At 46.0% G+C, this 20,655-nt stretch overlaps 6 protein-coding genes across 6 annotated transcripts; 4 read left to right on the top strand and 2 right to left on the bottom strand.

Annotated features, from left to right (window-relative positions):
• Positions 1-734: 734 nt before the first annotated feature.
• N7473_012775 (alpha/beta hydrolase family protein) lies at positions 735-2,285 on the top strand (the record flags this gene model as incomplete). The annotated part of the gene is made up of 7 exons (XM_057158714.1): positions 735-836; positions 895-969; positions 1,036-1,210; positions 1,303-1,828; positions 1,882-2,014; positions 2,076-2,149; positions 2,207-2,285. 7 exons carry the CDS (start codon positions 735-737, stop codon positions 2,283-2,285), a joined length of 1,164 nt encoding a protein of 387 aa, XP_057002668.1.
• A 3,782-nt stretch (positions 2,286-6,067) lies between these two features.
• On the bottom strand, positions 6,068-7,205 carry N7473_012774 (lignocellulolytic auxiliary activity family 14 protein; the record flags this gene model as incomplete). Its single annotated transcript, XM_057158713.1, has 6 exons — positions 6,068-6,093; positions 6,161-6,235; positions 6,289-6,425; positions 6,475-6,503; positions 6,553-6,640; positions 6,703-7,205. The coding sequence occupies 6 exons, from the start codon at positions 7,203-7,205 to the stop codon at positions 6,068-6,070; spliced, it is 858 nt and encodes a 285-aa protein (XP_057002667.1).
• Positions 7,206-8,856: 1,651 nt separating this feature from the next.
• Positions 8,857-9,135, top strand: N7473_012773 (uncharacterized protein; the record flags this gene model as incomplete). The annotated part of the gene is made up of 1 exon (XM_057158712.1): positions 8,857-9,135. One exon carries the CDS (start codon positions 8,857-8,859, stop codon positions 9,133-9,135), a length of 279 nt encoding a protein of 92 aa, XP_057002666.1.
• A 4,938-nt stretch (positions 9,136-14,073) lies between these two features.
• N7473_012772 (uncharacterized protein) lies at positions 14,074-15,311 on the top strand (the record flags this gene model as incomplete). Its single annotated transcript, XM_057158711.1, has 5 exons — positions 14,074-14,167; positions 14,239-14,670; positions 14,754-14,851; positions 14,934-15,005; positions 15,063-15,311. 5 exons carry the CDS (start codon positions 14,074-14,076, stop codon positions 15,309-15,311), a joined length of 945 nt encoding a protein of 314 aa, XP_057002665.1.
• Positions 15,312-15,545: 234 nt separating this feature from the next.
• On the bottom strand, positions 15,546-17,039 carry N7473_012771 (uncharacterized protein). Its single transcript, XM_057158710.1, has 4 exons — positions 16,781-17,039; positions 16,401-16,561; positions 16,230-16,318; positions 15,546-16,159 (listed from the first exon to the last, which is right to left on the bottom strand). The coding sequence occupies exons 2-4, from the start codon at positions 16,501-16,503 to the stop codon at positions 15,791-15,793; spliced, it is 561 nt and encodes a 186-aa protein (XP_057002664.1). The 5' UTR covers positions 16,504-16,561; positions 16,781-17,039; the 3' UTR covers positions 15,546-15,790.
• A 2,072-nt stretch (positions 17,040-19,111) lies between these two features.
• Positions 19,112-20,089, top strand: N7473_012770 (uncharacterized protein; the record flags this gene model as incomplete). Its single annotated transcript, XM_057158709.1, has 1 exon — positions 19,112-20,089. One exon carries the CDS (start codon positions 19,112-19,114, stop codon positions 20,087-20,089), a length of 978 nt encoding a protein of 325 aa, XP_057002663.1.
• Between the last annotated feature and the right edge of the window lie 566 nt (positions 20,090-20,655).

Here is a 20,655-nt window from a genome sequence, read left to right as displayed (position 1 = left end):
ATTCACGGACTTCAAAAATGGGTTATTACTATGATCCATAAGAATTAAAAATTGGGACAGCGAAGAATAATAAGCATGATCAGAGGAAGTGTAGCATATATATGGGCTCTGGCCATCCTGTCCGTGGTCATGGTTACCTATAAAGGTACACCATGACAAATTGTATGGTAGGGTTCAGAGCAGGAATTTTGGTGAGAGGATGAGCCGCGTGGAGCAATGGGAGCAATGACAAATACTTAAAAGTCAATTCAAAGTCAAATACATTAATTCCTCCCATTGATGATTGGCTTATCTTCCGTTGTTAATATTTCTTGTTCTCATTCGGTCTCGTTCCGTGTCCCCTTCGTTCCTTCTCGTTTCCAGTTCCCCTCATTCTTCCCATTCTGGGATCTCACTGCATATATCACTGCATATAGGTTGTTGGTTACTAGGCCAAGTGCGAAGATAAAACTAGGTGGATTGATTCGCCATAATGTAAGAACCCTGTAGCAATTGCTCTGTGAGATTACTCGATATCGAGATGGATGAATATCCAGGGTCTCATTCCAGCCGCATCTCAGTTTCGATTTGTTTTGCGAATGATCTTGCTCCCTTGTAGATCTAAATGTATAAGCAACCGTGAGAATATAAAAACGATTGAAAAGCCTACCGATACAGGTGTTCAGAGTGGTCAGTTTCTTTGACGCATGCTCTATCCTCCATATATTTGCCGACGAGCCGCGTATTGAACAGGCATGACAGCTACCTCACAGTTTTGGGCCCAAGAGAGCTTTGGAAAGGTGGCTCCGCACCATGCTTCCATCAGAGCCTTGTGGGAAGGCAAATGGAGAGCTCCAGTACGTGTTGTTCCGACGAGATTGGTAGATGACTTCTGTTGATGAAAGCCTGGCTTAGTGTGCTATGGGAATATACCCCTTTCCTGACGGCGACATCAGGGATTTTGACAAGGTTTTTAAGACCCTTATTGAGGTACGTACGCATGTTGTCGAAAAATGGATTTACACACTATCAGCATGTTAACTTTGCGTGGTTTAGATGAATATGACAGAGCCATATGACCCAGATACCTACGCTTCGGCTTTTTTTCCTGTCGCTGAGGAGCTTGAAACTGCGGCAGCCAAAGCCGATGCCAATAAAGAAACGGCATTGGCTTCTAACCTCTACTTGTTCGATGAGTCTATGTGTCAATATCATTTGCATCGAGCTAACGGTATGCCAGACGTGCCGCCCCTCTATATCGAATATCCCGCTTCCCTATCAGTTGATCCCCCAAAACCTTCGAGGCTTGGGAGCGAGGCAAAGCGGCGTATTCCAAGGGCGGGAAATACCTTACGCCACCAAACTTGGAAGTTTTTATTCCTCATTCCTACGCTTCTGCGCCCGACGGGGACGGAAACACTATCCAAGCTTATGTGCGAATTCCAGAGCATGCATCGAAATCATCACCTGTCCCTGTGGTGCCCTTTGTTTGTGGACTTGATGCCTATCGTACGGATTTTACAAGCCGAATCGATGAACATATTCGTCGAGGATTTGCCTGTGTGAGTGTTGAGATCCCGGGAACTGGGGACTCGCCTGCTTCAAAAGAGGACCCTCTCAGTCCTGACAGTCAGTGGTCAAGTGTTTTGGACTGGATCGAGTCGCAGGAGGTATTTGACTCGAAGAAGATCTGTGCTCGGTCCATGAGCACTGGAGGGTACTACGGCATGCGTATGGCCCATACTCACGCGGATCGCTTGTTGGCGGTCGTTAGTCAAGGCGGGGGGTGCCATCGAATGTTTGACAAAGAGTGGATCAAGGCCCAGGATAGGATGGAGTACCCATATGCGTAAGTGGTTTAGTATATCAGTGTTGCGAGACTTCATTTCTAATCGAAAATAGTCTCGCGGAAGCTCTGGCGTACAAGTTCGGATACGACTCAGTCGAGGCATATAGTGAAAATGCTCAATCGCGATTCTCGCTTCTACAGTGCGGTATTTTTGACAATCCATGCTGTCGATTGTTGTTAATCAGTGTAAGTGGTCCAATCGCAATGCGGTCTGAGAGGTCCAAGTTTCTAACCCATTGATGTAAAGGGCACGAAAGATGAGATTTTTCCTATCGAAGACTCGATGATTCCATTCCAGCACGGGAGAGTCAAAGATGTCAGGTAAAAATAATCCCATGCGGAATCTCCTGATCTACTATGACTAACGTTGGCACCTAGTTTCATCCAAGGCGCATATCATATCGGTAATCCAGGTGCTGAAAGTTATGTGTACGACTGGTTTGACCAGTTTAAGTAGTCGCAATATCAAGCTCGCCGCCCTCTTTCCGTTAAACATCATTTTAGGCAACTGAACCGAGCAGGATCTGTCGCAGTGGCAGGATTGGTGGATACCTGGAGAAAGGAGATCCTGTAACTACAAGTTATCCGCTTTGAATAGTTATGTTTATGCCCACATAAAATGCCAGATAGGGGCTGTAGAGCAATTCATATTCATTGTGATTTCTATTGATGACTCGATCCCTTTGACCTCGAGGGTTTGCAGGTTTGTCGTCTTCTTTGGCCCTGCATGAAGCAGGCCGGTGATTTCCTGCCAGGTCCAGGCCCGTTCCTTTTCCTTTGTGCTTCAGGGCCTTATAGACCCTGTTCTGTTCCCTTCTGCTTCTTCTTCCTTTCCTAGTCGTCTTTGTCTTCCTGTTCTAGATAGACCAATTGATTCAGTCTCCCTTCTCTCTCTTCGCTTCCTGTGCCAGCCGTGCCGTGGGCACTGTCATCTATTGGTGCACCTACATGGCTTACTCATCTATGTTCCGACATTGATGCAACATCTGCCTTCGTGAAACTGGTGACGCGCGTTGCGTCCTGAAACGATGATAACGTAGGGACGTAGAACGGCGGACAGGCAAGGCAAAGGAAAAATTGACATTGTTTTGCCTAGCTAACAGTCGGTCATAAAGATGAGTAATGACCAATAGAAACGCAGATAGTATAACTAATAGCCAAAACACCTCTAACTTAGAAATAGAAAACCGAAAGCCAGGAATTGGCTAACCAGCCGTCGTATCACAATTATACAAGTGCATCGGCGTATTGTTTTACGTTGTCTTCGAGAAGGCCTTTCTAGATATAGTGTTGCAGCCGGCGGCGAGGGCTCGTTTTCGTCAGTAGTTCCTGGCTATATACTTTGTGTGGATTAAGGAGTTATCAAGAACAACTTCCTTAGGGGAATAATAAAACGTAGCGGTGAAGAACGGAGACGGTAATTGATTCGAATGAGAAGTAGATTTTGATATAAAAATTCACAGAAGGCGCTAGCGAACGTCGAAAGTTTAAGATTCTAAGGGCTTTTGCAAGACAATATATAAACAAGGATCACCTCTGTAGTGCTCGCGAAGTAGGTAGTAGTAGAGCGGGAGGGCTACCACGAACGGATACAACCGAACACAAGAAGAAAGGAACGTAACCTAGGATCCAACTAAGCATTAACAAGAGAGAGGCTCAGCGGGTATATGTTTCTCGCTATGTTCTCGCTGTGTCAACGTTGGCGTCGCGCAGCCGTAGGGTTTGTAAACCCTTCCACTCCATTCCTCCATTTTAAAGCAAGCCTTAGAACAAGTCGCGGCTTAGTAGCTAAGTGGTAATACTTTTGAAGTGCTAGATTCCTACTTTCTATAACAATCCACTCGACAGATGATCCAGGAGCAGCTTCACAGGATATTCAAAAGTGGGCCCGTTCAGCCAAGCGTTATTCCTAAACAATTTTCAAATTAGCCTCTGTATCCCTCAATCAATCAATCAATCAACACTCTATTAACCTGTTGCAGCCTAACTAGTGGCGTAATGGCTATGCAGGCGCTTCCTCCGGCGGAAGCAAGAGTGATCCGAACGCCAGACCCGCGCATAAAACAGTAAATACATAGGAAAACGGCGTCATGCCATAGAAAATCAGCCCAAAAACAGCCCAAAAACAGTACCGAAACGCCCTCCAAGCCCTCAGTCCTACGATATATCCCTCAATTCGCCCTCAAAATGGCCTGCTGTTTCCCCTGTATCTCCATCCTCAGGTATCTCTCCTGCTTCGTTATCGATTGGTGGCGTTCGTTGTTGATGTTGGATGTATTCTTCCACGACCTCTCGGTTAGCCGTGGGTTTGGCGTTCCTCCTACCCAGCGTCTTCACCCCCTCTGTATCCCTCTGCTCCCTCATAAATGAGAGAAAAGTCCCGATTCAGAAGGTAAAAAATCCTCCGTGAATTCATATCTTCTGTGAGGATTCATATATATAAGGTATATAGGATGTATGTGTTTAGTTACTGCCTATTGCGTCGGTCATATACTAGATATATCAACTACTTAAGTTACGCCGGACAAGATATTGAGGCGCTCCGTAGTTAGGAGTCCTGGGCAGGGAAATACAAATTCTTCGATATACAGTCAGCGTTTATTAGATAACTAACTAGAGTAATATTTGGAACATTGTACCTGCCCTACCTATCTCTCTACCAGTGAGCGGAAGTATTATGTTCCGGGTACTAATAAACGGCCACTATAGACGTTATATACATTCAAATATATTTGGAACATAGTACTTCCCTTCCCGCCCCTACCGCTTTTCTCTACCGTATAGTCTCTTTGCGGGTTATTATAACGCCTGCGTTTGCAATCAAGAGGTGTAACCGGCTGTTCTGAGCCAGAAACGCTGAAGCATAACTCCGAACGCTCTTAAGAGAGCCCCAGTTAAGCTAAAGAAGGTAGACATTTAGAGATATTACAAGTTCCCCAATAGCCTTCTTTAACTTTTCGAGATTTCGTGCTGTTAGATATAGTTTCGCCCCGGTCATCGACAACGCTTTGGCAGTCTCGACTCTGATACCCGAAGAGCAACCTGTGATCAGGATCACCTTGTCTATCCATTTTCCAATGAGACCTTCATCTCGGACAATCTGCTCAGCCGTCGGGCGCTTATCCCCGGGGCCACTTGGATTAGCATAAGCTGCAGCGTATCGAGATGTTATAATGGCAGCTTAGGTGAAGTAAAAGTATGGGGAAGTAGGTTCTGACACAGCGTAGAAGACTTTGTGTTTTTGCCGAGAACAGATGAGTGTTGACTGACCTGCTTATATATTTAGAGAGAAGAACGAAGGGATGCTTTGAACAGAGCGAGGGCTTTCGTGGTACTCGAGGCGAGCAGCAGGGTGAATTCTCGCGAATCAGGAAATATTGCCTCACCGTAAGTGGAGTAGAATTGAACTCACCACATTTAGAATAAATAAAGACGGGTCATATTACCACTATTTAAGGTTGCGCTAATGCAGCTGGGTGACAGCTCTATATCTTTATCCATGGTTCTCATAGTCTAGAATGGCCTCTTCCGCCTTTTCGTCAGCCGCACACCTTGATCTATTCCCTAGCCCCCAAATGCGCGATAATTTGATTGTCCTTGAACCATTCGTGGATGAATACGGGCTCTGTGAAGGCCTATGAAACTCGATGGAAGGAACTGCGGGAATATTAGTCTGGAAAGACCCTTAGGATCCGAACGGCTGGGAGGTAACACGCTCTTTTATGTCTGCCTAGGGCTTAGCGGTCCACAACTGTTAGGATCTGTTTCGATCTACGAACTATTAGCGTCTGAAACGGGGAGACAAGCTTTTATTTTACGTTCCATAGGCGATTCGTGGCTAAGCTGACCGTTGCATGATTCAATAGTTGCCGTGTTTTTTCGAGTTCCTAGGCTCCTCCCGTGTGGATATAGAGTCACAATAGACGGATAATACATGCTACATTTGATAGGAGGCTTACAGACTCCAAAAAAGGACCTTGTGCTTTTGTCTTTTGATTTTCTTTCCCTCCTCTTCATGCTTGACAATAATTTTGGTTCTGTGGCCCTTATCTGTTCTACAGAGGAAAAAAATACTATCGCTTATTTCATACTTTAAGTCCGTCTCCTCGGATCTCTTGATTGGTCTTCGAATCCCTCTTTAATTAGATAATAAAGCCCAATGGAATACACTAGCGTATCCTTTCGAATATACAGTCCAATTGCTCGATCAGTAGCAGTTTGTTCGAACCTAGGCCTTTTTTAAACAAAAATGTCATTTTGTGCGCCTTTGGCGAGCAAATTATTATTAGCAAATTAGTTCTCATTGTAAGGTTGTAGTAGATGAAGACATACCATTTTCCCAACCCCACGCCGTGTTGTACATCGGTGTCTTGCCATCGGGGACTTGAACGTTATTCCCAGTTTGCTCTATGATTTCAAGTTACTTCTGGGCATACTGTCTGGGAGAATGACTGACTCACGGTTGAAGGCAATCATTTGCTTAGCACCCTTAACACACTTACTGGTATCATCCGCACAATAAGCAGCAACTTGAGCGGCGGCGACATGTTTAGAGGAGGTAGACCCAGTGACATTACATTTATAACCTGCCATGTACCTGGTTCTCTTGTTAGTTAACGGACTAGAACTAGTTTATGGACACTTACATATTGGGCTGACCACAACCGTTCGGGACCTATCTGGTGTCAGTTAAGTAAAACCTAGCTGAATATTCATACACTTACCCAGAGCCAAGCACAGGTGCATCCACCAGGAGGACAAGCTGGAAGATCCTCGGGCACTTCATAGGTAGCAACCCGTTTCCACGGGGTGCTTTAGACATATATTAGGAACCCAGGCATCTATAGTGTAAAAAGCTTCAGAAAAGAACTCACTGCTCCAAAACTGTAAACACAGCCAAGTTCTCCATTGTTACCGCAGCCAGGTCAGACTGATAGCTGATAGCAAACGCAGTGCCAGCGGCCATGGATTGGTTGTTGGTATGCATTGCTCCATCGTCCTGAATGCAGTCGGCGGGGCTTCCAGGACCAGCCCAGTCTTCGGGGTGCTCTTTCCCGTCCGGCCATTCAGAGGTATACTTTCCATCGTATGAAAGCGTAGTCTGCGCGCGGTTGTGTGCAAGTTCCACCGTGAACGTTCCTCCGGCTGGAAGTTGCAGGATGTCGCCATGCGCTGGAGGTGCTGCGTCACAGCCGCGATCATGTTGGAACCACCATTTTTCATGGGTGAGATTGTATAGGGGACCCACGGCTGTGTTTGTATTCGCGTTGTCTGTGGAAAGGTCGGGACCTCCTAGGCAGTACATGCCTTTTACCCAAGCGACTGTGTGTCCTTGAGCAACAGCAATCAATGCTAGGAATGCAACGGGGTGCAACATGATGAATAAGGCAGAAATTCTTGAGAGAAAAGAAAAGCAGGAGCGAAGAGCGTGGTTATGTTGGAAGGAAATGAGACTGAGAGCAAGTAGGGAACTCAGCTAAGGAAGTACAGGTATTTATACAGAAAACATGAGAATACGACTATGGGTGCATCATAATAACTCTGGATGAGAGCTTGGCCATGTTATCCGGGGTACACTTGCCCTGGTTCTTGAGTATTCATTAATGTTGTTTCAGGTTCTCTACTAAGCGGCAATTGCAGTTACATCCATACAATATAGAGAAAAATGCTTTCCGAATATGAAACAGACTAACTAGTATAGGAGATTGGTCTCTCGGGTTCCAAGAGGAATAACTTTCGCTGGAAGCAATCTTTCAAATTGGTTTCGGCCAGCTAAGGTATTTCGGCATGTAGACAAGACTGTCAAGATATTGATTACGAAAGACTGATCGCAGTGTGAATAGTCAAGGCCTGCTTCAAGAGTAATGCCGACCGGGGTGGAGGCTCGCCCTTCACTGAAGCTCCCCTGTGTTTCATGATACTGTACTGGATTTACAGTCGTATTTTAAGAGTACAGTGGCACCGCAAAAGTCTGTGACCACCCTGATTCACCGCTATGTTCTGCCACGATTCTGCCGCACCAAAATTCTCCATATGGACCCTAATTATACAGCGGAAACGGGAAGAGTGCGAAGGTATAACCGATTTCGAAAACTACTGTATAGTTACGAGACAAAGCATCGTATTTTAATGAGAGTAAGTCATGGTACTGAAACCGATACAGGAATATTGATATTCCGTCAATAATATGGACTAGTGTCTCTTGGCGGTGGGGCGAGAGTAGCACTCGAAGAGTAAATGAGGTTGCACCGGTTTCGGGACGTACTGTATGTAAATAATATGAAATGGAATCTGTGAAAGAGAAGCTCTTATAGTAGTAGTAGTTGATAGAATGTAGTTGCTATAGTGGTAGTAATGCAGTTGCTACGGTAATGTATGGTAATAATTCTTGGCAAAATTGATTATGTGATGGGGGTATGAACATAATTGCGGTGCCAGTAAGTTAGTAAAAGCTGCAGTGTCCCTAGTGATTCCCTGCCGCTATTAAAACGTGTGGTGTCTGTATTGATTCCCACTACGAAGAGGTAAATTACACTATTAATGACAGATTGGCCGGAATTGGATGAGAGTGGGGAGTGCGTAAACTATGGCCAATCAAAAGGTGCTGATGAGGGACGCAAGTGTAAATAAGCTTTTCTCCTGCGTCTACTCCGTAGGCTCTGTCAGATCCTGGATTCCACTGACAAACACACTCCATCTTTTGGAACGCCAAAGGTTGTGCACCTAGTGGCTTTCGGGAGAGAAGTCACGTTCAGAGCTAGAGGCGAGTCATCACAAGTGTGGCTTGTGAAGTCCAAGGTTGTCGATCGGGGATGAGTCTTCGCTTGCACGGGGTGGCAAGAACCTCAGGACGAAGTTTCACGCAGCACCACGTGTAGCTGAGTTGCCTAAAAAAGTCTGCTACCACCAATATGTCAGTGCTTCAGTATTTTGATACTCTAGAGCACCGAGCAGTCTTGTTAATTGTGCCACGCGTGCGCAACCGTTGAACGGAAAGAGCTTGACTTAACAATACTAGGGATGTTATGATGCCGACATCCAAAGAAAGTGACGTTCAAAGTGGTGTGCATCCTGTCTTATTCTCTGGAGTGCACCCCTCGAACCATATGGAATATACTCCAAATCTTGCCCAGGAGAACTTTTTCCTCAGCAACACGGCGTCCACTCCGTCCTTTTTGCACGCAGAGCAAATTAGCCCCAACAGTGCGACGCTCAGTGGAACTGATGCCGCTGTCCTCACCGCAAACCTTGAGACAGCATTACCTGGACTGCGACCGCTCAACTTGCTAGCGTCGGCAGCCACCTAGGCAGAGCAGGAATTGGCCTTCCTTCGCGGGTATCGCTTGTATCCCAAGGCTATTGCCTGGTCGTTCATCTTGTCTTCCACCCTAATAATAGAAGGATTTGATACCCTTCTTATTTTCAATTCTTCGTATTCCCTGTATTCAAACAAAGATAGGGAACACCAACAACAGAGTTCGGCTATCAAATTTCCTTATGTAGCAATTTGCCTTGTCAACTGCAGCAGAGGCTGGCGAGATAGTCGGGCTAGTTGTAAATAGCTATTTCGCTGATCGAATCGGCTATCGCTAGACAATAGTCTCTGCGTTGATATTTCTAATGTTCAGTATTTTGTTGGCATTTTTTGCGACGAGTATCCGAATGTTGTTGGCAGCACAAATTTTGTATGGGATTCTATAGGGCATTTTTCAAACATTGTCAACTATATACGCAGCGGAAGTGATGCCTATCACTCTACGCGCCTATCTCCTTAGTAATATAAATCTGTGTTAGATTATTAGCCAATTTTTGGCTACAGGATACTAAGAAAGTCCGTCGACAGTACGTCCTAATAGTCGTATCAGATCCCCTTTGCAATTCAATAGGCTATTGGACTTCCTATTCTAGTCACAGTCGTATTCGCCCCGGAATCTCTATAGTAGTTGGTCCGCCACAGGAGATAACACGAGGCCGAAAGATCTTTGACGAGGTTGACCAAGAAGGGAAAAAATCCATATTAACCAAACAGTGGCTATAATAGAGTATACAAACGAGATTAAAAAGTACCTGAAAGAAGATAACGGAGGTATGTTATATCTAGACGCCTTCCAAGGAGTGATCGACGACGAACCGAGATCGTCTGTATAGTTTAGATCGCACAACAGGCGTACGGTACCAGCTTGATAGGCTAGGGGACAACGTTTTACGAGCAGGCTAGTTTTAGTGTTGACAACGCTCTCAATCTTTCCCTAGGAGTCTACGGACTAGATATAGTTGGCGCTGTAATCTCCTAGTCGGTCTTGTTACGTATCGAACGTCGTAGACTATCTTTACGGCCTTTCAGCCCTGCTAACTATTCTACTAGCTGGTGGTATTGTTAGCGCTCTTCCAACATTCCATAACCAGCTCTAGACTCTCGGGTCTTTGCTTCTGATTTTGACATTTGTATACGATATAACGATCGGACCCGTTTGTTATGTTCTAGTCGCGGAAATCCCATCGACTCGGCTTCGTACCAAAACGGTGGTCCTAGCTTGAATTGCCTATAATTTAGCTAGGATTCTCATCAATTGGATAACACCACATATGCTAAGCCCCACAGCGTGGAATTGGAAAGTAAAGTCCTGCTTCTTCTTCGCTGGAACCACGGCTCTTTGCCTTGTCTAGACCTACTAGAGACTGCCAGAGACCTTCGGCCTAAGTTATCTCGAGATTGACATTCTATTCGAACGGAATGCAAAAACGAGCAAGTTCCGCGAGCTTCGCATGAACCTTGAAAGCTCAGGATATTTTAGTATACGGAATTTTCCTAGGGAGACGGACGTTTGGCAGAGGTATTAGATCAATTATTTAAATAAAAATCGAGGCCTGAGAGTGGCGACCCCGGTAGCGATGCAGGAATTACACTCCTATGCCAATTTTCCGGCGATCAAAGTCAATACTGTGGCACCAAATAATTATGAAGAGCTACTTTTGCGCTGGATAAAGCTAGGGCGAAACGAGGTTCAAGCGCTCTTTAACCCTGGGTCTCATATATGGGCTTCAGTTACTAGTATCTAATTGCTTTGGGGATCTTTGAATGTCAATAATTTATAAGGGCTACAAATGGCTCGGGGATTTTCAAGCTCCCATTTAATGACTGCTACCTTCCCGTGTATTTGCTCTTCCTGTTCCTTTCTTTACATTGATTTCTAACTCCCATTCCGGTGATATGAAATGCCCTGTGTGACGAAACGCGTACCTGGTACTTACATATTTGAGCGCCGTCACTCCAACCCAACATATCGGACTTTAGCTGAGAGCAGCAAAAACAATAATCATTTGGTTTATTATTGAATACTTTCTTTCAAATAAAGATCATGCACTGTTAAAACGGTGGATTACAGACAACCCTTACTACTGGAAAACCCGCTGTTTCCTACAGTGACGCCAGGATCACCTACACGAGCATCTGAAGGAATAGAAAAGATAACGCCGCATTATCTCGACTACTATTTAGCTGTATTGATCTTTTACATCATCCGAATTGAGTAGTTACCACGGGGGCCTTGCAATCGGCAGTCTTCATTATTAGAGGATGGCATAGATGATGTAGGGCCTGGGGTGTCCTGCCCACTGCGTTCTTTCTGATCAGAGTTGGGGCTTTGTTCTAGAAATTTCCCACCTGAAGAAGCTAGCCTGAGAATCCAATGCACTCAGACCGTCTCTGTACTATCTTGGGGAGAAACCCAACATGACAAAGAACATATTCGCCGCATTTTTCTGGTTAACAGGTGGCAGTTGAAGCAATCCGAGCTGTGGTGACGAACCAGTTGGCGAAGGTAGGGGAGAGAGGCACATATAATGATGAAATTTGCTTCGATGTTACTACCCAACGTGTTTTGTCATTAGACACTTTTATAGGACTATTATTAGAACAAATTTGCGTGATCACTCACATGAAGACACTGGCAAGAGCCAGCTTGTACGAGAAATCCGGTGTTGTTACTAAAGGCCATAAGGTCGCTAAGCGCAGAATGCTGGTGATGATGGTTCTTGACCACGATAAATATTAGCGTTGTCAAGATTGATGAAAGATGTCCCGCAAAGAGTCATCTGACTCATTACAAAGGAGCGGAGGAAAAATACTCACAGACATCCAATGCAGAACATAGCTACCACGCCAAATTTTTGAAGGAAGCGCATATGAAGGCCCCATACAACTCGGATTGGTATCAGTATCAAAGTCACGTCACTCAGAGTATTAGTGACTGCAGTTGCAAGATATACGCCAGGCCTATTAATGCATGAACCGACCCCTTCTGGTATCGAAATATCCCAGCCTTTCTGGACTGGATTGCAAGCGAAGATGAGGGCCAGGGTCAGTGCTAGACTGTATCCCGAGATGAAAAAGGCGATAATGTAGATGCTGTAAACCCATCCTTGTGATGATGTGCTGAGGAGTCTGTAATACAGCATAAGTAAAGAAAGCTTGGCGAACGCGAGGCAGGGAACGTAGATAACTGCTGCTGCTAGGACGACCTTTCCGTTCCATGGTCATCGCAGACATCAATTAGCACATCAGCTTTCTTTACGACATATTTTCGTAGAATTGATACCTTGAGAAGCGTATCTACGGTCTGTGGAGACAATTCATCAATATGTCGTCCAATGCCCCCGAAAGCGTAGCCGTCTTTTAATGAAGTTCAGTTTAGCCATGGACGCTTACCAAAGTCAACTCCGTGACACTTACACAGGATAGTGGCTTGGGTGCCGATTGATAGAGACTTGTATCATGTCAACTTTTAGTCCAAATGTTGAATAGGTGCGGGTGCTGTTCCTACCCAAGCAAAGATGATACATACTAATTAGACGTCAACATGGCCTGATTACCTGAAGAATATGTCATTGAGGCCGGATATACGTACCATCATCCCACCAGAACTTCCTCATTATTAAACTCTTAGTATATAAGCGCATGGCCAGACAGCAGGTGCTCAACATTAGTCCGACGGCAACCAAGACCTGATTGGCTACTTGCAAAAACGGATTTGATCCATTGGCGCTGACAAGCTCCATATTCATCAAAAAAATCATTAACGTGGGCTAGTACCATGCCTTTAGCCTGAAAAGGTTGATACAGCATGAGATATCAAGCTGCGCACTTGGCGTAATAATCATGGCTCTAGTGGCGCTATCATATCAATCGTTGAGTCATTCATTTAACTAAGTAAGTTACTGCTCGGTTAGTTAATTAGTCCGCTCCTTTGAGTGAACTTTAACTAAGTGTGACGGCTGACGTAGCAGCGCACATGACCAGTTAACGAATAGTTAAAGCTAGTTAACTAAGTTACAAGATGGGGGATTAGGTAAGTGGGTCCGTCATTGTCACATGACCACTGAACTAGTAGTTGGCGATATTTTGCACAGTGAAGTGTTAACTATTATCGGATTATTATGATACCGGGCCTAATCAATATCATATAGATATTAAGTGGATAGCGAATATTAATGATATTTTGGGAAGAGAATATTCAGGTAGGTGAACTGACACCTTAACCCGCCTGAAGAGCACCCGGATAGAGCGGCGGGTCACCTAGCACCAAACGATGGGCCCTAGGTGAACACGGCCCTACTTTTTGCTATTGTATGTTATTGCATTTTTTATATCCATATCGACAATGGGAGAATAGTTATGGTTAACAAAAGAAGTAGCAGTTGAAATGGTCGTATCGTTGTACGTAGATCCTTGTGCCCGAGCCCTTCTAAGTATATCGAAGGTTGCCATTATACTCCGCGGCTCTTTATCTCCTTTATTTTCCTTTACACAAAGCCCGAACGATTAATTGTCAATATTGTTTAGTCCAAAACATACAACAGAAGATGATGGTAAGACTACAGTAGATCACATGACGTTAAGCTCCCTACACGATATTATTCCTGCCTGAGGCACCGTAATTTCCTCCCTCGGCCTCTCCCGAGCCTCGGAACGCTGAGTAGTAATCACGAAATAATCGGGGTCGGTCAAATCCCCGGATTCTAGATTCTCGTCTCGCTGCTCCAAACCCGCGGACGCGTTGATCTCGCAATTTCCCGATGAATAATTTCTTGATACTCTAATCTCGGCTCTCAGGTCCTCAACCGACACTCGGTTCATCTAGTCGCAATCTACAAGTTCCTTATAAAGCCCGGCATAGCTCCCCCGCAGTATCTCCGCATCCAACTACGAATTCACAACCAACGAAAGAAAACACTATCTCACCAAAATGGCATCAACCAAATCCGTAGCCCTCGTCATTGGCGCTTCCCGTGGTATAGGTCGCCAAATAGCCATTGATCTGGCTAGCGATGGCTACGCAGGTACCTCCACCACTCTTTCTTCCCCTCATCACTATACCACGATCTAAACTAACAACCCTCTTTCCATACAGTAATGCTAGCAGCAAAATCCGCCTCCCCCACTGACACAACCTCTCCCTTCCCACCAGACCCCAACTCCAAAGCCTCAACAATAACAACCGTCGCCCACGAAATCCACCTAGCCGGGCACACAGCTGCAACAGTTGTCGTCGACGTCCGCAACCCAGACCAAATCCAAAACGCCGTCGACGAAACGCTCCGCGTTTTCGGGCGCCTGGACGTGCTTGTGTATAACTCGGGGGCGATATGGTGGTCTTCTGTTGAGAATACGCCGTTGAAGAGGTTCAAGCTTATGCAGCAGGTTAATCCTGAGGGTCTTTATGCGAGTGTTCAGGCTGTTTTGCCTGTTTTTGGGAAGGAGGGGAAGTGGAAGGGCAGGATTGTGGTTGTTTGTCCGCCGATTTATTCGAGGTTTTTTAGGGGGAAGACGGGGTATGCTATGGGTATGTATTGAGGATTCGCCTGGATTTTTGGCTGTGCCTTGAGAGGGTGATTAGTCGCTTATATTGGTGTTTTGTGTGTGTAGGGAAGGTTGGTATGAGTGTGCTGGTCAAGGGTCTTGCGATGGATTTCATTCGTCAAGAACGGAGTGAAATGGCTATTACTGGGATTTGGCCTGCCTCGGTACGTACAATTATCTCCTTCCCGCATGCATACATCCGATTCCACCTCATCTCATCTCATCTAACCTCCATCTATTATCTAGTCCATCGAATCCGCCGCAACAGAATTCAACAAATCGGAAGATAAATCCTACAAAAGGGACCTCCGGAAACCGGTACGTCAATCAATCTAAATTCCAATTCCAATTTCACTTTCCTAATCTATCCTGCAGAAAATCTTCTCCGACGCAATCCTAGCCATGCTCCGCGCCCCAGCTACCACTGTAAACGGCCTCCTCGATACCGATGAGGACTTTCTCCGCGAAAAATGCGGTGTCACCGATTTCTCCCAGTACGCTGTGATTCCTGGCTCGACGCCTCGGCGGATTATGCCGGCGAAATTTCCGGTGTTGGAGGTTGCGGAGCAGGATGATGAGGGGCAGAGAATGGATAGTACGAAGATTCGGGCTAGTAAGATGTAATTGGGTGAGAAGGAGAAGTGGGGTGTGTGGTTGTATTTTATATCTGACATGCTAGGCGATATTTTGGAGACTGTGGGCATGATGAGGCTTGCCAGAGGGTCTGAGAAATGATGTCCCAGTACAAGCCAAGTGGGTTGGACCGGAAATGTAAATATCACTTGTTAGATTGCAGTAGATATCGATCCCATTAATGCAAGCTTAACTCGTACGAAAACGCTCAATGCCGATGCAAATGAAAATAAAAAGAAAAAGAAAAAGAAAAAAGAAAAAAGAAAAAAGAAAAAAAAGGGACACAATATCCACGAGTCCAGCCGAAAAAAAACACCATGACCAGGATTAAATCGAACTCGAAATCAGAATCATTAGAAAAAAGCCCTCCCTGCCTCTAACAACCACCAAGGCTGCTAGCAAAGCAAGGCAAGACAGTGTAGTCAATTATCAACACCAGTCCCCATGCCATATGCCATCACCATACCGGCTTACAGCAACACCGCAAAGCCAGCAACAACACCACCAACCAACACACACAGCCCATAAACCTGGCTCATCTCAACAGAGACACCACGGGGAGCCGCACCAGTAGCCCCACCGGTCTGAATGACATTGCTGGCGGCGGTGCTAGTAGCAGCCACGGACGAGGAAGCGGTAGAGGTGACGTTGACACGGGGCGGGTTTTGAGCGCCGCAGGGGTTGGCAGTGCGGCATCTGGATTGACAGGCGGAATCGCTGCAGGCGTTGACGCATTGGTTATTGGCTTCGGTGCAGATGAAGTACGGCAGGGTCTGGGAGTACTCTGAGGCGTTGGGGGAGATGCCGTTGCTGCAGACACAGCTGTATGTGAGGGTTTCCTGGAGGAGGGGGTGTTTAGTATGTTGAACGGATGGGATGGGCTGGAGAGAGGGAGGGGGTATGACTTACAGCAGTGCAGTTGTTGCTCTCTGGGACGCCGGAGGCGATTTGGAGGCAGAGTAGGGGACAGGCGGATTTTTGGGCACTGCACCAGTATTCTTTTGATGGATGTTAGAACTTGAGCTCTATATTGAGACAGACTGGGGAGGTGTTGCCATGAAGCAGGGTAGGTTGACTTACGACGCGTCTTGATATCGACCGAGTTGGGGTCAATGGATGAGGTAGACTGGCTGTTCACCAGAGCAGCCGTCGAGGCCAGGACCAGCAGCAGATTAGACAGCATGGTTGATCGGTGGTGAGGGTGGTGTGGTGGTTTTTGAAACGGGGATACTGGGTTGAGACTAGATAAGAAAAAACAGAAATCGATGTCAGTCCAGGCAATGACAGATGACAGAGCAACAACGGAGGCAAGTTATTTGCATGTAGATCGGGTTGTTACACGCATGAGAGGTAAAAATAGACAGATCGGGCAGTGGAGGGAATGAAGGGAGGGAGAGAAGAGGCCAAAGTCCGAGGATGTGGACAGGGACGGGGCCTTCCAGTGTCTGGGTCAAACTTACAGTGATCGCTGGAATTCCTGGACCTGCTTCGAGAACGAAGGCAAGAATGGAGGAGATTAGGTGGAGGCAAGGATGAGGGACAGAGGAGAGGGCCAAAGGCGAGGCAGATCCAATGCAAGCGGGTCTTGTAGCGACAGACGGAACGAGTGACAGGTAAGAAAGTGGAAGCAGGAAAGATGAGAAGGCAGGAGGAGAGCACAGAAGAGAGAAGAAGAAGAGAAATAAAACACGCAAGGAGACTACAAGTGGAGCAGAAAAGATCCCGGACGATCACGAGGACATCAGTAGTCTCTCTAACTCCGGAGTGTACTAAATATACTACTACTAAAGACTAGCTTCGGCTGTCTCCTTTCAAGTTCCAGAGTTTCCCTAATTCTTCTTCCTTTTTTTTCTTGAGTCCCATCAGGGTCCTATCAGGGTCTGGCAAGCCGACCAGAAATGTACTAGACCTACGGTGCTGGGACTAGCGGTGGCCCGGGCAGATTCACTAGCGCAATCAATTGTGGAGTGTAGTACCGCGGTTGCATGATTTGTTAAGAGTCAGTCAAACGGTAATTGAGCCCATTGATGGAGATTCTGGGCACCGACTGCTCTCTGCATAACTGTTGTACCCGATAGACAATGTCCATTGCACATAACAAACCCCACGTCGATCGCATCTTTGTCAAACACCTTTTCTGGGGAGCTTCTCAAGCTCCCAAGCTCTAGACCCAAGGCGGTGGACATGTCATGTCGATCCGGGGATATCGGCTATGATTATCAGAATTGACTTTTTCGGTTCTCCCCCTTTTCAAAGAGTTTCCTCAAGTCTCCTACAATCATCCACATTGACGCCGTTTGAAGACATGCAAGTGCAGTCATCATGCCCATCATTGACTCACCGACCAGTCCCCGCTGCAACGAGGCGAAAACAGGTCCGGCGTGCTACTGTAGTGTCCGCCACAGTGTCCTAAAAGACACACTTGATAAGGGATGTCTCACTTCTAGTAGCTGCGCCGATCAAGGGCGCTAAACTGGGTTGGGACTAGTCAGATTGTTGGGGCTTGGAGCTGGTGGCAGTTGGCGGAGGGCAATTGTTTGGGAATTATTCTCCTTGGAGTGTAGGATAGAGATATAGGAGAGGGGAAGTCGGTGTGATTATATTGCAGTTAGGAAAGCAAGTGTATGCAGTTGGTGGAGTTATATTAATGTAATCAACCTGGATTGGAACAGTAGGTGCAATGTGAATTGCATGATGAAGGGGTATGCTGGTCCCATTCCACGGACAGTCAGACCATCCAATCAGGGGCTGGCCCACAACAGTCCTCGGCACTTTGCACTCAACATGGAAATACAGTACATAACAGTAATACTGGATACTGTATGCTATAAGACAGCTTGAGAAGGCTCTCTCAGGTCAGAAATTCGAATCCCTTTATCAGCATTGCCCATGGAGTCATGATCCATCTTGACATTTAGTTCAAAAAATGAGAAATTTTCATATACAATGATAATACTAGGATTCAATTAAAACATGAAACACCTAATCAGCAAATAGAGAACAGTCCCAACTGGTATACTAGGTTTGAGGATGAGCCGGTTAATCTACCAGCTCGCTTTCAAGGTACAACCTGAGGTATCCTCAAAGGCACCACTCTATATGACTGAGATGACTGCCGTGCCTATTGTAGCTTGACTCATGTGCTGGCTGTTGCCTAGAGCTCATCGCTGTGCTCAACAAGCTCGGACCAATCCAGCTCTTGCATCAGGGGTGTCAAGCCTATCGATTCAAGGTACTATTTACTGTGCCACATGCGCATGTGCTCGTACGTATAAAATCTAAGCCACAACATCAAGGCTATGCAAATTTGAGCCTCATTACGTCGTTACATCATTCTATCGCTCGACTTGACTGATTTCTTAAAACTTTCAGGTTTATCAATTGTGGCTGGGGTCGAACACAGTATGTGGAGAAGCGCCCGACTACAGTTCAGCTGTTCTAAGCCAATCAAACAGTTTTTTGATGAATTGTTGGTCGCCAACCGAAAAACAACACATCACTTTCATCTACGGGAATAAGTTGTTTGTTAGATTTTGAAAGTGATCGATGATTATGTATATAAGGGTATATCTGCTCCTGTCCTTGAAATGCAATGAATCGATATACATTCATTGATTGAGCCATTTCCTCATCCGTCTACCTCTTCAACTCCAGTGTCGCCAGGCAGCTAAGCAGTCATCCCACTGAACCATTTTTGATTCGAAAAGTCAGCTATTCAAATTTTTGATCTGTCATTGAGCCTCTTATCCATTAAAGACTAATATTCGTGATAATTTCATACCGACATCATCATGGAAAGTCTTACTGATGCGATGGGTAGCACTCGCTTGAGTGACGAACCTGAAGAGCCCGAGCAGCTTCTATTCAACCCTTCACCAAATAGTGGGATCGATGAAACAATCCTGAATAACATTCCACGTTATCTGTTTCGTCTTGCGACGCCAAACTCCGCTGGAATAACGAATGAGAGATGGGTCTGTTCGGAGTCGGTCCGCCAGAATACACCTTCTTCCATGGAAGATGTTTTCTTCAACATGGACAACGAGAAACAAATCAAGGTGGCCCGAATTCTAGATTCACATCTCTGGTGGCGGCAAGCGCGCAACCCGGATGATAACTTTGTTTCCTGGACTAGCTCGCTGCTTTTCGTCCTCCAGTATATATACTACCGACATTACAAGGACGGAACAAGTCTTGCAGAAATCAAACTATACGTCGTCGATACGATGAAATTCCCCCGTGGAACATTCATGCTTGATTTAAATTTGATCGATATTTTCCGTGACTATAACGATGGTCTAGAAAACCTCTGGTCTCTGCGCAATCGGCCCAACCTTTACTTTGGGGAATATCTCTCGCAGGGGTCACTGATGATCGAAAATAAATGTCAAGCGATCACTGCTGAGGTGATTTTTAAGCAGGATCGACTGCGTCGTATACAGCCTCACTTTGCAGAACTCCATCATGGAAAGAGGGAAGATAAGCCGGAATGGGTGAGAGAAGTCAATCGACTCCGTAACACCATTTGGCCACCTCCTGGCTCGCCGCTGATCTCTCCGACGGAGCTGGGCGATCGTTTACAGGCTGTCCAAGAAATTTTGCAACATGTTTCAGCGGACTGGAAATGCCCCGTCGCCATTTACTTTGCCGCACTTATCGGCCCAGAAGGCTTCATCAGAGGACAAGATACGGCAAATGACAAGGTCGTTGGCACAGATCCCCGATCAGTGTATCTTCCTCGTGAGTTATTCAAGCGTTTCTGCCCATAACTGACCAAAATCACTAATCACAATCATGTAAATTAGACTTCGAACTACCAGACAAAATCGGACCGAGGGATTTCGAAGTGTTCGCACTAGATACAACTCCCGAGCTGAAGCAGGTAAAAAAGCTTGTTTTGGAGACATATCGTTATACGGTCTTCCAAAACCTACTAGGTCGGTTCATCAAAATTGAACTCCCCATTCCCCGTACCCTTGCTGATCTCAGGGCCGTTTTTTTAACTCGAAGATACCGAAGCAAGCAATCCTAATTTGCACGTTGAAAGCGACTCGATAGGGAATCAACCTGCTTCCGCGGCAGCTGATTCAAAGAGAAGGCAGCTGGCTGAGAGGATTGAACGTGACCCGTCGAAGGTTTGCCTAGCCGTTGTACGGATGCTCTCTCAAGAGGCAGCGTTGGCTACTTCCTCGGAAGATCTTTTCTAAGTGGCGCGACCTCACCTACTTTATGCTCACTCATTAGTTATGTGTTGGCTCGTCCTTGGACTCAGATGTGGATCATTCATTGATTTTGCGAGATGGCTCTTCTTGTATTTACAAGGCTGAGGTTAACG

The sequence above is a fragment of the Penicillium subrubescens genome (assembly GCF_028828155.1).
Source record: "Penicillium subrubescens strain IBT 31985 chromosome Unknown utg000011l_segment0_segment0, whole genome shotgun sequence".
NCBI lineage: Eukaryota > Fungi > Ascomycota > Eurotiomycetes > Eurotiales > Aspergillaceae > Penicillium > Penicillium subrubescens.
The sequence above is the reverse complement of the archived record's forward strand: the minus strand, read 5'-3'. Positions and strand labels throughout refer to the sequence as shown.